This window comes from Delphinus delphis, chromosome 19, assembly GCF_949987515.2.
Source record: "Delphinus delphis chromosome 19, mDelDel1.2, whole genome shotgun sequence".
Lineage (NCBI taxonomy): Eukaryota > Metazoa > Chordata > Mammalia > Artiodactyla > Delphinidae > Delphinus > Delphinus delphis.
The window spans coordinates 25,300,891-25,319,322 of NC_082701.1; the positions used below are offsets into that span (position 1 = coordinate 25,300,891).

The 18,432-nt window shown below is 36.7% G+C and overlaps 1 protein-coding gene across 6 annotated transcripts in view; it reads right to left on the reverse strand.

The window, feature by feature from the left end:
• SPAG9 (sperm associated antigen 9) overlaps positions 1-18,432 on the reverse strand; it is a 143,167-nt gene that overhangs the window by 53,185 nt on the left and 71,550 nt on the right. For 2 of the 6 annotated variants that reach the window (XM_059998343.1, XM_059998342.1), the window contains exons 4-6: positions 16,111-16,205; positions 10,217-10,367; positions 1,281-1,322 (exon numbers count right to left, since the gene is read on the reverse strand). In XM_059998343.1, coding sequence (XP_059854326.1) covers positions 1,281-1,322; positions 10,217-10,367; positions 16,111-16,205 — 288 coding nt within the window. Of the gene's footprint in view, positions 1-1,280; positions 1,323-10,216; positions 10,368-15,230; positions 15,543-16,110; positions 16,206-18,432 lie in introns of those variants that run through there. The other 4 variants (XM_059998345.1, XM_059998344.1, XM_059998347.2 and 1 more) reach the window with 2 other exon arrangements.

Genomic DNA, 18,432 nt, shown 5'->3' on the forward strand with positions numbered 1-18,432 from the left:
AAGTCTATAGGCCTTTACAAGATACTTTCAGATGTTCCATTCATCAAATGCCTCCCGTACCCAGTGCTGTATAGAATACATATGTCATGTGTTATCTGGCATTGCCCCATTACTATTTATGTTCAGAAAGACTATAAAGTAAGTTCACAACTATAAAAATAAATTATCCCACGAAGGACAACCTAGAAATGTTCCAATACAGTGTTTTCCTAAGTAGCCGCCTGATTTCATCTGGAATAAGCTTTAAAAAGGGGGCAAGCAACTCTGCTACATAAGTTTGTCTTTAGCTTCAAAGATTTTAAGCCTAATGTAAGTAAAAGACAAAATTACAGAAAGTAACTAGCCCAATGGATACCCACTATAACACTTATCACCTTATATTTAATTTCTATGTTTACATTTCTTTCTCCCCAAGTTAAAGTTGTGTCCAAAGCAGTAGTTTTAACACTCTTTTGATTTACAACTCTACACCATAAGAGAATCACAAAATTCTGTGTATACAAGTATTTTATAGAGAGCTTCGTATCTTTAATTTGATTCCTAGAGGAGTCCGTGACCCAAAGAAACACTGAGAAGCATAATTCTAGACACATTTAGGTGAAATAAGTCTGGATGTAAATTATACTGTAGGTTCAAAAAAATTTAGAGAGGCACGGATGACCTACCTCTGAAGGTATTTCTGAAAAAGACACTGTTCCACTGTCATGGACCTGCTGAAGGCCTTACCCTGGTTAACCCTGACCTAGTAGGTAGGAGAAAGTCTTATTTTGTCTTTATATCCCCAGGGTCTAGCATATCAAGCCTGACATGAAGTAGGCTCTCAAAAGATGTTTGCTGAATGAAGCTGAATGGTGCCCTGACTGGGGCTGAACAAATCTGTTTAAATAGGGAGGCAGCCCATGGTAAAATGACATACTAGGCTGTCTCCAGGATACATACAAGTTATGTACATTCTGCCCTGAGGAAGGTATTTGTGCAAAGCATACACGTTTTCTTACCTATTGCTGGAAAAATAGAAATAGGCTGAATTTCCACAGGATTTACTTATTATTTTCTCCTTTATTTCAAAATGCTGACTTTAGAGAGGAGTAAATTACAGATTACAGTAAAGCCCTAGCAACCACTGTAGAAGAAATAATTTTCTTTTTTATTTCAGGGAATAACATCAGCAGTCTTCCAAACTGAGCACTTGATGTCTTGAAAATAGCAGCTGAGAAAGTACCCAAAAGTTAATCACTTTCATTTACTTTTTACAAAACGTTTTGAAACCCCATTCTCACCTCCTGTTCTATAGCCTTCAGAGGTTCAGGACTACTGCTGACCTGAGAAGAGGGAAAGATTATAAAAGAGAAAAAAAGAAAAATCATGTATTTACTAGGTGTTAGCATATTTCTAAGTATCTTTGGCTTGTGCTACCTCTCAGAATAACAAGATCTATCTCTTTTATCTACTTTGTTAAAATGAGGGTTTGGGGATTTTGTTTTGTTCTGACTTAAAATCACCTGCTTTAAGCCTCTTTTTTACGCCATCTCATGACTCAAAAGCCACCTCTTGGGTCTTGTCTTACCTTATACTTTGTCAATAAGAAGTTTATCACTTAACCCTTTTTTCTATTCACACAGCTGTGTGAAATCTTCCTGAAATTTATCCTAATCATCTCGATTAATTAACATAATAAATATTCCGGTTTAGCATACTTGGAAACATTAACAACACTCTTCTTCCCCGCCCCCTCATTTCTGAAACTGAAGAGAACACTAACAATCGAAGGGTAACCAAGATTCAAGTCCTTTTTCACAAAAACATCTATTTACTCATATTCTTCATTTCTATCTGTACATTTGCCCTCTTTGAGACAAAAGTGTTTTTCTTAAACACAAAGCAACTTCAAGTTTTAAATATTCTTAGTCTGGAAATCCATCAAAGTCTTTTGAAAAGTCTAAAATACAGCTCTCCTAGCTCTCTGTTAATTCCCACAAAAAAACCCACAGATGAGCAAGGCATGATTCACTTTTTTCTTTTTTTTTTAAATTGAAATATAATTGACTTACAATACTATACTAGTTTCAGGTGTACTACATAGCGGTTTGATGTTTTTAGACATTACAAAATGATCACCACGATAAGTCTAAGTACCATCTGTCATCATACACAGTTAATTCAATATTATTGACTATATTCCCTATGCTGTACATTACATTCCTTTGACTTCTTTATTTCATGAATGTAAGTTTGTACCTCTTAATCTCCCTCACCTATTTCACTCATCACCTCATGACCCCTCCCCTCTGGCAACTACCAATTTGTTCTCTGTACCTATGAGTCTGTTTCTGTTTCTGTTATGTCTGTTCGTTTTGTTACGCCTGTTCATTTTGTTCTTTGAGGTTCCACATATAAGTGAAATCACATGGTATTTGTCTTTCTCTGTCTGACTTTTCTCACTTAGCATAATACCCTCTAGGTCCATCCATGTTGTCACAAATGGCAAGATTTCATTCTGTTATATAGTTGGATGATATTCCATTTAATCTACAGCATGACTCACTTTATACAAACCAGACTGCCTCTCCCTTAATATCTGTTTACATGATCTTTGATTCTGGATTCTCATCTTCAACTCTTCTCAACTATCATTTCATCAGAAGCTAGGTAAATAACTCTCTAAATAAAAATGAAAAGATTGTGAACATAACATTTTAAAATGAAAAACAAAAAGCAAGCTGCAGGAAATACTTAGAGCATAAACCCATTTATCGTTTTGGGTTATTTTTTTAAGATTTTTTTTTTTTTTGATGTGGACCATTTTTAAAGTCTTTATTGAATTTGTTACAATATTGCTTCTGGGTTTTTTTGGTTTGGTTTTTTTGGCCACAAGGCATGTGGGACCTTAGCTCTCCAAACAAGGATCAAACTGGCACCCGCTGCATTAGAAGGCTAAGTCTTAACCACCTGGACTAAGTCCCTAAAACCATTTATCTTACAAAGACATACATGAGTATGTATTATCTATGTACATATATAAAGAAAAGGGTATGAATGATATACCAACTATTCAAAATGACTGAGGCAAAGGAATGGAATTTAGAGTTGGACAACTATACATTTTTACTCTAGATTTTCGGTATTATTTGATTGTGAAACATTATTAATATGACTTTAAAAAAAAATTATTAAGCCTACTTCCTAAAATATTTGGACTCTGAGCGACTTTACAACATTTCTAGCATCTGGCATTCTGTGTGACCTGGTAGGCATCAAAATTTTTTAATGCAAAAAGCAAGGTAATTTTTCTTCAACAGGAAATACTTAGAGCTATTTTTCTTATTCCAAGAGTTTGTTTAAACATTAAATATCAATAGTAATAAATACTCATGTGCCAATTACTTCAAAAAAAAGTCACATTAGAAACATAAGCTTTAAATACCATCATTTTTAAATAGTGTTGTTTATTTGGAGTTTTACCATTTTTCATTCTCAACATACACTAGCATCTTGGTCAATAAACAACACCATAAATATGCCAAAAAGAGGAAAAAAATCTCATTGATTAACACCCACTAAGAAAGAACTAATTCCACTGCCTCTTCTCTAAGCAAGAGTTTAAAAGGGGAGTAAGTATGTATCCTATAATTTTATTTGTCAGTTATACCTCAATAAAAATGAATGGGCAAGTACCAAAATATTAAGAAGAGTAAATCTTAACTCCCTTTTCCCTTCAAACTGCAACTGTCAGCTGTGGATGATTCCTGAAGTTATCTAATGAGGATATATGTGAGTGGGAAAGTTTGTAAATAAAAACTGAAGTTATAGAAGAAATTCCTTACCCTCTGTCCCAAGCAAAACCAACCTGAAATATTACAACATATAATCCATTTTTCTTAAAATTCTATTTTTATTTTACCCTACTGTAAACACTAATATAAAAATCCAAAAGGAGATAATGTATACTATAAACTAATGGAAAAACCCAACATAAGCATCAACGGAAGAAAGGGCCTAGAAGCAATCACATTCCAACCAGTAAGCACATTTAGTGCCTAGATCTTGGTTCCTAAATACCATTCTACAATAAACAGAACCAAGGCTTCTTGGAGAAGCACTTGACTGCACAGCAGGGGCAGGGAAAATGCAAGAGGCTGGAGCATCTGATGGTGTCAGGAAGGAAGGACTCAAAAGAGTATGGGCATGTCGAAAGGGTATAGGAAGACTCCTGGAAGAGCTCCTGATGTCCAACGCTGAAACACTCTGAGCAACAAAATAAATAGTAATGGGACTTCCCTGGTGGTGCAGTGGTTAAGAATCCGCCTGTCAATGCAGGGGACACAGGTTCGATCCCTGGTCTGGGAAGATCCCACATGCCGGGGAGAAACTAAGCCTGTGCGCCACAACTACTGAGCCTGCACTCTAGAGCCCACGAGCCACAAATACTGAGCCCGTGCACCACAACTACTGAAGCTTGCGCACCTAGAGCCAGTGCTCCACAACAAGAGAAGCCACCGCGATGCACACCGCAAGGACGAGTAGGCCCCGCTCGCCACAACTAGAGAAAGCCCACGTGCAGCAATGAAGACCCAAAGCAGCCTAAATAAATAAATTAATTAATAAATAAATAGTAATAGCATTGGATAACCTACAGAACAAAATAATACCTTTGAGTTCAAATATGAAGGAAAGAAGGGAGGGAGTGAGCAGCTCTCCCTCCCCAAAGAATTACAGTTAATGAATGTAGGATGAAGAAAATAGAAAATAAGCATTACAACACCACAGTAATAATTATTGTAGGTAAGATTCACTGATGCACATTAAAATCAGTAAATGAAAGTTTGAGGAGAAGCAGGATATTGGCTCAGTCTCAAAATATATCCACCAAGATATTAATTAAATTATAAACAGAAAAACAGTAACTTTACAGTGAAGAAATCCAACACACACCAGCTGAACCGAGCAATCGAGGTTAACATCACCACTACGGCATTCTACAGTATTCTTGCCAAAAATATATAGCCTCAATCTAATCATAAGAAATCATCAGAGAAGCCCAAATTGAGAGCTATTTTACAAAATAACTAACTAGTACTCTTTAAGCCTGAAGGTCATGAAAGACAAGGAAAGGCTGAGAAACCGTCAAACGTTAGAAGAGACTGAGGAAACATAACTCAGCGCAATGTGGGATCCTGGATTGCATCCTGGAACTGAAAAAGAACAGTAGTGGGAACATTGGCAAAATCTGAATACAAGTCTGTAGTTCAGCTAATAGTATTGTACCAATGTTAATTTCTTAGTTTTGATAATCTTACCATGGTTAGTTAACATACCAATGTTGGGTGGGTGATGGGTATCGTTCCTTCTGTACTATTTTTGCAACTTTTCTATAAGTCTAAAATGTTTCAAAATGAAAAGTTAAAAACAAAACAAACCAAGAGCTTTAACTGTTTGGAAATTTAAAATCACACATGCGTTTTACAACAGGATCTTTAATCACAAAAGACACAGGAATAAGGTTTAACTACTATAGAGATTCAAGCTTGGGAAAACTAAAGAAATAGGAACAATTTAACACAAATGGAGGAGGATGGAAAATTCTTCTAAACAATAATGCTGGCTCTGTTCAGAAATTTTCCATTCTGCATGCTAAGCACGTTCCCTGACGAATGCAGCACACATTGACCACTGGCTTTATATACCAAACCCTGCTAACAAGACCTTCTCACAGCAGTTCCACTGAAGTATTTCAAGTCATGTGGTTTCAAAAGTACTCTTTAAAACTTTCACAAGTAGGTATCAATCCAATCGCTTTTTAGCTAAAATTGTTTTTCTCAGTTCTAAAAGTCACATTCTACTAATAACCAACAACCCAGGAGACTCTAAAGGAAAAAATAATACTTTTTCGGAGTATATATACATATGTGTATACTCACACACGTCTTTAGGCATGCGCAGGTGCATATACATGCATAGGTGTATATATACATATGTATGTGTACATGTGAAACTAGACGGAATCTATGAAATCATTGCCAAAGTGATACTAACCAAGGTCTAGAAAACAGCATGAAAATTTTATGTGTAGGGTATTTTAAATGATATTTAAAACACTTTGTTCTCTTTCTATATTTGGGCACAAGGGAGAGATATCTGAACTCTAAACTTGTAAAGCAATGAAGAACTTATACAACATAGCTGGTGAGAATACAAACAGCTACCATCCCTTTGGCAGGCAATTTGGTGATATCTAGCAAAATCTTAAATACATGCTTTAATCCAGCAATCCCACTTATGGGAATTATAAATACAAGTACTAAATTAAGTACAAGGTTATTCAATGCAGCATTGCTTGTAATAGCAAAAGATGAGGAAAAACTGAGATGTCCTGTCAATAAAGTAGATTTTAATGGCAGATGGGATATGTGATCCCTTTCCCCTGGCCCTTCCTCAATAATTCTGATGTATCATTCATCGCCCTTCACTCCGTTGTTTTCAATTTTTTTCTATCGGACTCCTCTTCTAAGCACACAAACAACCCAGTCTCGCGCCTTCTAAGAGTATTTTTCCCTTCACCCTGCCAACTGAAAACATCTTTTCACTGTCCTCCCAACCACAACCACCTTTCTTGAGTAATATACATTTTCTGTTTCCTCCTTCGTGAATATAATTCAGTTGGATGAACAACCTTACCTTAACATTTTTGCCCATTTCCACCCTAGCATTTTTATAATACATTTTCAACAGAAAATGTCATTTAACATAAGTTCCTTTTTACCAATTTTGCTAGTAGCCCCCCATTAAGAAATTTCTGTTAATGATACAATATAAAATTCCTCTGCTTTCTGCCTTAAACTGATCTCTAAACTCGATTTGAGGACCATCAAAAGGTGTCAGGTGATGCTTCATGTAAGCTGTGGCATTTAGATTGGCCTTGAAAGAATACTTCTACTGGTGGTAACCTAAGCAGGATACAAATAATGTATGTGGGAAAACTATATAGAAAAGGATGCACAGGTGCGGAGTTCAGGAAAGGGGTCAAAGTCAGAAATTCAAACTTGTGAACACTGATGGGTGAATGGTATTTACAGACATGAAACTTGAGCTACCCACATTAAGTAGAGGAGGGGGCTGAAATTTAAGCCCTAGAGAACTACAACATTTAGAGGTGCAAAAGCAGCAATGGAAAAGGACCTGTGAAGAAAACCAGAGAGAGAGGGAGAGGGGGAGATGGGAGACAGAGGGAGAGGGGGAGGGGGAGGGGGGCGGGGGAGAGAAAGAGAAAGAGAAAGAGAAAAAGAGAAAGAGAAGTATCCCGGGGGCAAAGTGAAGAAAGCATTTCAAGAAGCAGAAAGTGGGCTTTCCCTGGTGGCGCAGTGGTTAAGAATCCGCCTGCCAATGCAGGGTCACAGGTTCGAGCCCTGGTCCGGGAGGATCCCACATGCCACGGAGCAACTAAGCCTGTGCGCCACAACTACTGAGCCTGCGCTCTAGAGCCCGCAAGCCACAACTACTGAGCCCATGTGTCACAGCTACTGAAGCCCATGTGCCTAGAGCCTGTGTTCCACAACAAGAGAAGCCACCGCAATGAGAAGCCCGTGCACCGCAACGAAGAGTAGCCCCCGCTCACCACAACTAGAGAAAGAAAGCCTGCGCGCAGCAACAAAGACCCAACGCAGCCAAAAATAAAATAAATTTTTTTACAAAAGAATGATGAAAAACAATTAAAAAATAAAATTAGAAGAAAACTAAGTTGGAAAGACAAATTTTATTAATAAGAAAAGCAGAAAGTATTCAAATGTGTCAAATGCTGCCACAAGGCAAGATGGGAATGAGAATTTTCCATCACACTATTTATTTATTTATTATTTATGGCTGTGTCCGGTCTTCGTTGCTGTGTGTAGGCTTTCTCTAGTTGCGGCGAGCAGGGGTTACTCTTTGTGTGGTATGCAGGCTTCTCATTGTGGTGGCTTCTCTTGTTGTGGATCATGGCCTCTAGGCATGCAGGCTTCAGTAGTTGTGGCACGAGGGCTCAGTAGTTGTGGCTCAGAGGCTTAGTTGCTCTGCAGCATGTGGGATCTTCCTGGACCAGGGATTGAACCCGTGTCCCCTGCATTGGCAGGGAGATTCTTAACCACTGTGCCACCAGGGAAGTCCCCATCATACTATTTAGAGAGATGGATATTTTGGGTAACCGTGAAAAAAGGCTCATTGGTGCAGTAGGTAGCACTGAAGTCTCAGAGGAATGGGATGAAGAGAAAAAAAAACATTTTTCAAACACACCAAAGTTTGTCCCCACCTCGGGGTCTTTACAGATGCTAGTTGATCATCCTGAAACACACAGTCCTCTGGACCTTTCCATGCACCTGTACCTTCTTCATTTCAGGGCACAAGTCACCACCTCCAAGAGGCCTTCCTTCATCACTCTAAAATAAGCACTCCTCCTTACTAATTACTCTCTAGCCCCTTACTTAGCTTTTTAAAAATAGTACATAACACTACTTGAAATTCCATGATTTCATTTGTTTGTTTGTTGATTTCCCCCACAAAAATACAATAAGTAAAGGAATAATATGTACAAATACTTCTTTTTAAGAACAACTTGTATATTTTTCTAGGTGCATGAGTCCTGGCAGATTTTCCAGTACAGCTGTCCCTTGGTATCTACAGGGGATTGTTCCAGGACTCCCTGTGCATACCGAAATCTAGATGCTCAAGTCCCTTATATAAAATCATATAGTATACCTGAAGATTTCAGGTATACTATATAGGACTGGATTAAATAACAATCTTCTCTTTAAGGTATCTTTTTGGATAGTAGTTAAAATACAGTTACCATATGGTATACATTTTTGATGTCCTAGAAGTATCCCTGCTACTTAATTTTGTTTTGGGAAAGGGACATGGCAAGTAGGCAATTGAGAGCTGGGTGTTTTGGAAGATCTATTAAAGCAACAGGCAGGCTAAAAAAGTCAGTGTGGCCATAGGGGTAAGATGAGAAAACTTCCTAGTGGCATCACTGTGGACACTGAGCAGCTGCATAATTACCTTCTAATAAAGTGAGCAAAAAAGAAAGGAGAATGAGAAAAAGGTGAGGTTAGGCCTACTGTTAAAAATACTTTTCAGTGAGAGCAAAGCTATGAAATATTTATTGACTGTTTACTGTTTTGAGCACATTTCAGAGGTCAATGGAATGATTCTAAATGCCTCTACCTACTAGAGCTGAAAAACAGACCATTTATATTATCTTCAAAAGAGTCTTTCTAACATCTAAAACAAATAATTCATTTGACAGACATGTTCTGAGTGACGATTATGTGCTAGACACCTTTTCTAAGTGCTAGGGATACAGCACTAAAAAAACCGCATGGATTTGGAGAGAAACAAAGTAAATAAGTAAATGACTTCGTAATTTAGAAGTATCATAAGAGCTATCTATATAAGTACTTAAACCATGATAAGTAATTTGGAGAAAAAGAGACCAGAAAAAGGAGATAAAGACGTAAGTAACTCACCTGTATTCATTGTAGGTGGCCTGTTTGTTTTATGACAGAGTCAATTTTCTAATGTAACAAGGTTCCTTTATAATCAGTGTTCCCTTTATAAATATTGCACTTTATAAGATATACACTATAACTTCAATTATTTTCAATTATTAGTATATCTCCACTCTTGGAATATATTATTATTTATATTTATAACTTATTTGGTGACAAGATCTTGGTCAAGAACATAATCTATAATGAACTAACACCAGGCCTTTTTAGCTAAACACAATGCACTTTTGGATATTGCTTTATGAAGGTTTTGAGGAAAGTATCATGGTTTTTTTTTGTTTTTTTTTTTAAGTGAAGCCCTACTAAATTGTGACGCTTCCTAACAGTGAACCAAGGATTTCAGTTGGCAATAATTTTCGGTTCACTGCTCACCCCATCCTAAATTCATATAATGTAAATCAAGTGGAAATAGCCTAAATCAAATAGAAATGTCATTAGTATGACAACCAAGATGTAACAAAGCTTGACTCTGTTTTCCTATATAACTTGAAAAAGTATAATAAAAAACTAAAACTCTTGGGAAGAGCTCATTTCCAATTTAAAAAAAGCATCTGTTTTACGAACTAAAAATGTGTACATACTATTTCATTTTATTATGTTCTGGCTGTCTAGCACTTCAATTTGGATAAGAAAGCTTATAAAACACAAACTGAAGGTTTTCACAGAATAAAGCTTACCTTCAGGCTGGTATGAGAACGTGGTTGACTTAACTCCTGAAATTTCCATTGCTCTGATCCAGGGGTCTCGCCACCTTTCTGAGTGTCAGGTGTAAGCAATCCATCTCCAGCAGGTAATGGGAAAATCCCTAATGATATAGGGCGTTCTTTTCTATTTGGAGAGGGGAGAAAAATTAAGCATTAATTCGTTTTTAACTGTTATTCATCATGACTGTAAGTAATAAGGCTGGGCTGTCACTGCTCCAGAATTATCACTCTTAAATAATTCTGTCTGCCTATCTGAACAAGCAGACTTACCAAAGAGAAAGGACAGAGTCTCAGAAGCTAAATTAGCCCCAGGGAATCAACTAAGAAAGGTAGTAAAATATAGTTTAGGAAATCTTATTAAGTTACTGATGAGTCCCTTACCCCAACTCCTGCTTTTAGACTTCCCAATTCCTCATGTTAATCCCTAGATATTTACCATGCCTCTTCAGGGTATCTCTTTTCTGCCTAGAGGAAAATCAATATATGGTCTAAATCAGGGCTACTGATTAAATGGTAAAAAGAACATGTGGACCAAAAAAATGTTGCCTGCCATTTCAGTAAACAAACAACGTTGCCTGCCATTCAGCCATCAGCCACTGCAGCCAGCCCTGATGGAGGGCCCTGAAGGGAATTCAGGATGGAGAAAAACAGTATACTGACCCTAGATAGTTAAGACGTATATCAAAGGAATAATTTCAATGAGCCCAGACTCCTGCATGTTCCCATACATAGAAAAGCATTAAAATCATTAACTTGAGATGTCTGTCTTTTGTGATTAGCAGAAATCTTTTGATGTTCCACTATATGTTGTTTATTATCTATTTATTTTTCTCAGCAAAAACTCCTATATATCCTGGTTCCTCCCTTTGCCGGTTTGGGACGGTTCCTCAGAGCTATCTGAGAGGCTGCCCTGCTGGGCTATAGTCCTTAGTAATGTCTCTGAATAAAACATTAATTCTCAACTTTTAGGTTGTGTGTGTGTGTGTGTGTGTGTGCGCACGCGCGCGCGCTTTCACAGTTTTATCCCCTAAAGTAGGAAAGCTGTATTTTTCTACAGAACCAATATATGAGACCCTTTCCACCACATTATGTATGAGAAAACAATTGTCAGTTTCTCCAAACAAGGAGGCCAAAAAATTCTGTGAAAGACTGTAGAGTTTCCAATGCTTTGTGGGAAATTCCAGTGAACAAGAGTTTCAATTTTAATAATAGAATTTTAACAAGAAACACATCCTTTGTTAATGCAAAGGACTTTTAGAGGGTAGAAATAAGCCTGGGTCATCCTGGGTCATTAACTCAAATGGAAATTAGCAAGAAATGAGACACCAAAGGTTTGGAGCTTCTAGGAACCATAGTGCTGCTGGTAAAAAATGTAAGTTAGAACAGAAACACTGAGGTTATAAATAAGTAATATAAATAAATTGGAAAATATTCAGTTTTTCTAAATAAGTCTTTACTCTGTAAGCTTATTTTCATACCAAGAAACTTAAGCCACTTTTGAAATGTGCCCTCACTGAACACAAAGGGTACACTGCTTTCATTCCTAATGACAATCAGAAAGGATCAGTACAACTGTCAAACACCTCCTTAAAGATTAGGTGAAGCAAAAGGGTTGAGGGACTGCATTTTATTAAAGTTGTAGGCACAAGGAAATAGAACAGGACTTTTCTCTATCAAGAGTTAATTATTTATAACTTCTTCACACTTGGGGTACTTTTCCTATTTGATTTGGGAGGAAAATTCAAACGCATGTAGGCAGCATAATAAAAGGCTAGATTTTAAAACCAAATCTAAGTTTGTCTCCACGACCTGCCAGAACAACCAAATAACAAAGTAGTCGGCTATTCTTTCTACCAGTTACTCCCAAATGCTGGTTCAGCAAGAAAGTTGTCATAAGTCCACAGCGAAGAGGCATTATTTATTATATCCTTACTGGATAACACAGAACACGTTATACACATACATGCTTGCACATATCATAGAACCTGTTCTTTCTTGAGAATGATTCACCCCTTTGCCACATCTTTTCTGCTTGATTTTAAAATGCCCTTTATTTCACCAAATGATGGTGACAACGATTGGAAATTTTGGGTGGGGAACGTATTTTGGGAACTGAAAATCTAAGGGTCTAAGAGCTACTAGATTACTTATTGTTTTTTAACATATCTTAATGACTTTAGCAAAAAGTGACCAGGAATTTAATCAGATGGAAGGCTCTCTAACCCCAAGTGCAAAGAAAGACAATACAAACTTCATTCGAATTCATCACACTGCCAATGATAATCAAAATGCAGGCCAGTCATGACAATTATCTTCCTTTATGAATGACAACACAATCATTTTCACACATGTTAAATACTGGAAAAGTTGGGGGAAGGAGTCGGCTGTGGGTCCAAGTTTTACTTTCCTACTCCTGTTAAATACTAACTCTACAATCCAAAATATAAGTAGAATTGAAACCTTTGTACTGCTTATATTTATCCTTCAGAAACTGCTTGACAGGGAGGGAATTTTTCTTCAGAGACTGATAGCTGTCAAGAGGGTCAATGATGCTGTAGGTTACACTGTTCCAACTCTGGAAAAATTGTATTACTACACACATCTTTTCTCTCCTTTTTTTTACTGATAAACTACGTAAGACTTGGCGGGGAGGGAGAAGGACATGTAATTATGCACGTTAAGTAGAGTCCTTTTTTCAAAAGGAAACGCTGAAAAGTGAACATTAGTCCTGTACTATATTGGTATGCATGTTTGATACTCTATATATTAAACGCTTCAGTAAAACTCACAAAAGAAACCAAAGAATGAAATACATGTGGGAAAATATCAAGTGGCAGATTTAAAGCCCAGGTGTTTCAATAATGCATTACTACCTAGAAACAGAGCTATCATCAGCTATCAGAATCCTTGTTACATATTTTTAAAAACTGCCATATATCCATTTTTAAATTGGTTATTTAAATGTTACCTTATGTGCATAAATAACTTTGCAAATATGTTTTGAAACAGCTTTATTATTCCCATTTAAAACAAATAATAATTAATAAAATCGACTGTTCATATTATAAAGAACAGTAAAAAGGTTACATTTGTTCAACACCCACCATGTGGCAAGCACTCAGATGGATGATTTATTTACATTATCTCATTTAATCCTCATAAGGAAATAGGAATTATTTTCCCTGGTTTCAGATTAGGAAAAGTGACACTCAGAGACTTTAGGCACTAGTAATCAGCAGAAATGGGATTCAAAGTCAGGCCTGTTTTGACTTCAAGACCCACGTACTTTCCTTGGAGCTACCTATTTCTTGACAATTTAATCTTAATATTAAAGACTGAATATGGAAGACTTTCTTCAATCAGATCAACAGCAACTTTTATGTCAAGGAACTTTTTGAATTTAATCGTAAGTTATTTTATGAATAAAACAGCTAGAGCTAAAATAGTTTTGCTAAAAATGTAGTAGATATAAGTGACTATGAAAATTATTTACTTGTTTAATTTACAATATATCTTGCGACTGACTGAATACAAAATAATCATCTCACGTGTTTTTTAAAACGACCCAATGGGGTAAGAACCTCAGAGGAGGAAACTCTGGCACAGAGAGTAAGCACCTTGCCAAAGGCCCCACAGCTCGCATGTGGCAGAGCGGTTGTAGCCAGGCAGTCCGACTCCAAACCTCTCACCCACTGCACAGCACTGCATGGCACAACACTGCACTGCATGGCACAGCACAGCACTGGCATCTTAAATGGAACGAAACCTAAGCCAGCCCTTTAAGACTAATCTTATTTGAATAGTCTAAATATTCTTGAGTCAAGGTATTTTTCAATTTCCTAAAAGTCTATATATAGATACATACAAATCCTTTATGTATTAAAATATACACAAGTAATAAGATTTGCTCCTGATTTTTATAAAATCAGGAAAAAAAAATGACCAAGTACCTAGTTTTAAGATCATAGTTGAAATTTAATTTTTGGACCTTAAACTAATGTTGAACATGAATGGACCTATGAATAAAAAAAGAACACATTGAGGGAATTTACTACTTTAAGTCCACAATTAGGAGTTGAGTTTTAAGTAAACACTTATAAAAAGCTATACACTATGAACCCTCATTTAAAACGATGCACAAAGCAAAAATCTCAACAAATCAATTTTAGTTTGATGAGTTAGAAAACAAAAGAAACCAAAACATTAAATCTCTAAAATACAGAAGATGGTTCTTAGAGCGTGCAAGTAGAGTGAAGAGCAGAAAAGCTACAGAAATTAATGGCTAACCCCCACAAGCGGGCATGGATATTTGTCACCCAAGTCTACAAAGAAAAGGCAACATCTGACAAAACAATAGTGAATAGGCTCTGTAAAGCTTTCGTAACTTTGATGTGTAAATAATTGGGGGAAAAAAATGAATTCCTTGCCCTAAAAGGTTTAAATCCTTTTGCTTTAAAATATATTGTGTTTTAGAAAGAAAATATTTAAGTTGTCAGTTCCCATGAGCTGCTATCAAAAATTGCAAAAACTGCAAAAAGGATGCCTGAACCTCCATCAGTCAAAGGATAGTTGGAACAAAATAAACACCTATGGCCTGTGCCTAATCAACTACAAGTCCCACCATAAAAGATTATTTGCTCCTAAATATTCAGATACTAAACGAAGAGACTGTGCAAATTTAGACCCAATGCTCGACTCCTGCTCTCCCTTTACTCTTTGAACACTGCTTAAAACAAGACCACACTGATCTTGTACTTGTGTATAAGTACAATCTGAAAATCTTTTTCTTAAGTCGGTGCTTTCCAAACACCAAGCCGTATCCCTAAGTGACAGCCCATAAACTACTATAAATAAGAAATGAAATCTCAGCTTCAATCCATTTTCCATTGTTTCAATCTGCAACAGAAATGGTTACAAAGAAGACCCGTGAAGCTAAAAATTCAAGAAAAACCAACTAAACAGGGACTTCTAAGAGAGACTAAAGTACCTGAGTATCCTTGGTAGGTTCTGCGTCAGAGCTGGCACTCCGGTAGAAATAGAAAAGTGCACAAGCAGCAAAACAGAGAGAGACACTAAGATAGCAGAATTAATGACCACCGCCCCGCCAACAAAGCCAAACACAAACAGCAGCATGCATCCAGGACTCATGGCGCTGTGCTGGCATGGTGAAACACCGGAACCAGGAGGCCTACACGGGGGCCAAAGGGGTATCTTTGTAGTGAGGATCTGTCATTCAGCTGCTGCCACAAAAACAATGCCATCAGCAGCAGCTTTCCACTCCATCCTGCAGCAGCTCCGAAGCGATGACGTCATCCCGCTCTCCCCACCTCATAACCATAGAGCTGCTGCTCCTAGCATTTATGCAGCAATCCAGAGCAACGGCAAGCCTATTAACTGTTTTCCTCTCCACTAAGAGTCCTGGCTTAGCTCATTGGCTACAGTGCTTGGAGATCTACATAATTTATTCACACTCCTACATCAAACAGAAGTCTTAGCTACTAACCCTTTCAAACATGCCTCTCTGTAACAAAAAGGACTTTTAAACCAATTATACAGGAGAAATGAAAATTTTCAGCATTCTCACAAATCAGACAATTTTAAACCTAGTGTAATCTTCATTAAATATCAGAAATCAATCAAAATACCTCGATATGTTGCCATATAGCATGGCTCACAATTTACCTCTTCATTAGTGAAAGCTGTTCTGTTTTTCCATGCTACTCTCTCCGGTAGCATTCCAACTACAGTAGAGAGCTTTTTGAATCAGCTTAACTATTGTTCCAGGATTAAAGAACAGAGAGAAACAGAAACAAACAGATTATTTTATTTCCCTTTTTCCCAAGGCAAAAATGTATTAAAAAGCTTACCTAATTCTACTATGAGCTGTGGACTCTAGTTGATCACCCCCTGAGAGCTGATGAAGTTTTGTTCTTTCTAAGTGTTCCATATAATTATGGATCATCTATTTTGAAGAAAGAAAAGAATACACAAAATTTTAAGACTAATACCTGGAATAAAAACATACTGTTTTAGCAAGGGAAACCTTTTAATATAAATTTCTTATTTATCAGACTACAGTTCCATGTAAAAGAATATTAAGGATGAAATTTTCTTTTAACGGCAAAGGAATATGCAAATGCTTACATTTAAGGATGCTAGTGTCCGCAAAAGTAGCCAACATCTTGCTTAGCATAGCAAAAAAATTTTTTCGAACCCTGGCCACGCTTTCACTGCTGTGGCCAGGGTTCGATCCCTGGTCGGCGAACTGAGATCCCGCAGTGGCCCAGTGTGGCCAGATAAATAAATAAATATATTTTTTTTAAGTATGCTTTTGTTGTGAAAATTTTACTTGGCATGCATGCATATACAAAAATTAAGAAGTACGTAAATCAATTTGAAACTGTTATTTACTTCAAATAAACAAAAAGATGAACTCTGATGCATGGGTTAAGATGGGTAATTCTATCAAATCAAATATAAAAGAATCAATCAGGCTGTTCCCCAATTAAAACTAGCCCAAATAAGAAATGTATCAGACAAGGAAAAATTAATACAGAATCACATGGATATGGTATATGAAAGCATTTTTAAAACTTTTAAATTTAAAGATTTTCTCTTTACCACCATTTAAAGAACAGTTTTGCAGAAATACAGCTTTCGTCTTTGCGTCAGTGAGTCAGAAATAATGAGCTGTTTCCTTCTTGTATCAGGGAAAACTTTAAGGGAAAAAATTTAAATGAGACTAGTATAACAAAGTGATGGTTGGGCCAAATAGACACCAATTTAAATTTTCAAAAGATTTGAGAAAATCTAAGTCAAATTCTTTTATAATGGAGAGTGATTATATGAATTTGATTCGTTCAAATGGAAGAATCTAAGTTTCTTTAAGCATTCAAATGAATAGAAATCTCCCCTAGACTGCTTTTATAATAATCTATTGATATTTATTCAATATAGACAAATAAAAAGATTAAATAAAATGCAAAGATACAGAATCAGTTCTACCCCAAATGATGCATTCTATAGATTGATTCTTGTCTTAAATGAATACGTTAAAAAAGTTTTAATTTAGAAGATGTTGAATTCCAAACCTTCTTCAAATGACTGACCCAAGTAACTATTTCTGACATTCCAAAATGGTCTACATAATGAAATTGGTTTCAACCCAATTAAACTAACACTTAATAGGACAGAACAACAACAACAAAATGGCAGCTAATATTTATTGAGCACCAACTACAAATCAGCCAGTGCATGTACATTGTTTCAATTAATCCTCACAACAACAATATGATTTGCTAGATAAACTCCAGTTTAAGGAGGTTAAAATAATTTGCCCAACTTGACCAGCTAGTTAATGATTAACTGTGCTCTGTCAGCTAGTTGGCTTTGTGGCCAGAACTCAGGTCCATCTGACTCAGTCATCAGAGTAGTTAAGCATTACAGGACTCATGGTGTATCTGTCCTTTCAGTCAATTCTGGAGGCAGGCAATAAGTTCATTGTCCTTTCTTCCTCACTCCCACAAGAAAACCCCACATCCTAAAGCATTTCCTGATGTCTGAAATAAAATATGCACTATATTCTATATATGCACAAAAAAGTAGAAATAATAAATTATACATAAAAATTTAAGTTTTAATTACAGGGCTTCACAGAGTAGCTCAGGTTGTTTTTAATAAAAAACTGAGTAGGGGGCAATGCTGCCAGGTAGAAAAGAGAGGTAGGGTAAAATGGGATATGCTTTAGATAACCTACTATTGGGTCCACCAGCCCCATCCCTCCTTATCTCAGAATGGTAACTCTCAATTTTCTCCGGAAAATTAATGGACATTAATTCACACATATCCAGGAGTCAATTCAGCAACAAGTAGCTGGAGTCATGAAGAAGGGTCCCAAGCACACTGTTTAGAACATCCCAACTTCCCTCCCACTCAGAGAAATCTTCACAGCAGAGGTTGACTGTCAACTTTGGCTAAAACTGAAACGCAAGGCAATAGTTATTAGAAAAGCAAGGCAAAAATAGAGGTTTTGAAGACAAGTGGCATGAATCCTTTTAATTCTGTTGGCCTTGAATCCTTCCATATGCAGCTCAAAATCCTGTAAGTATATCCACAAAGCCACTATTCTTAAAGTGGTTGAGATGGCATAAAACAAAGAGGCAAAGAAAATTTTCTAGTGCATTTAACGT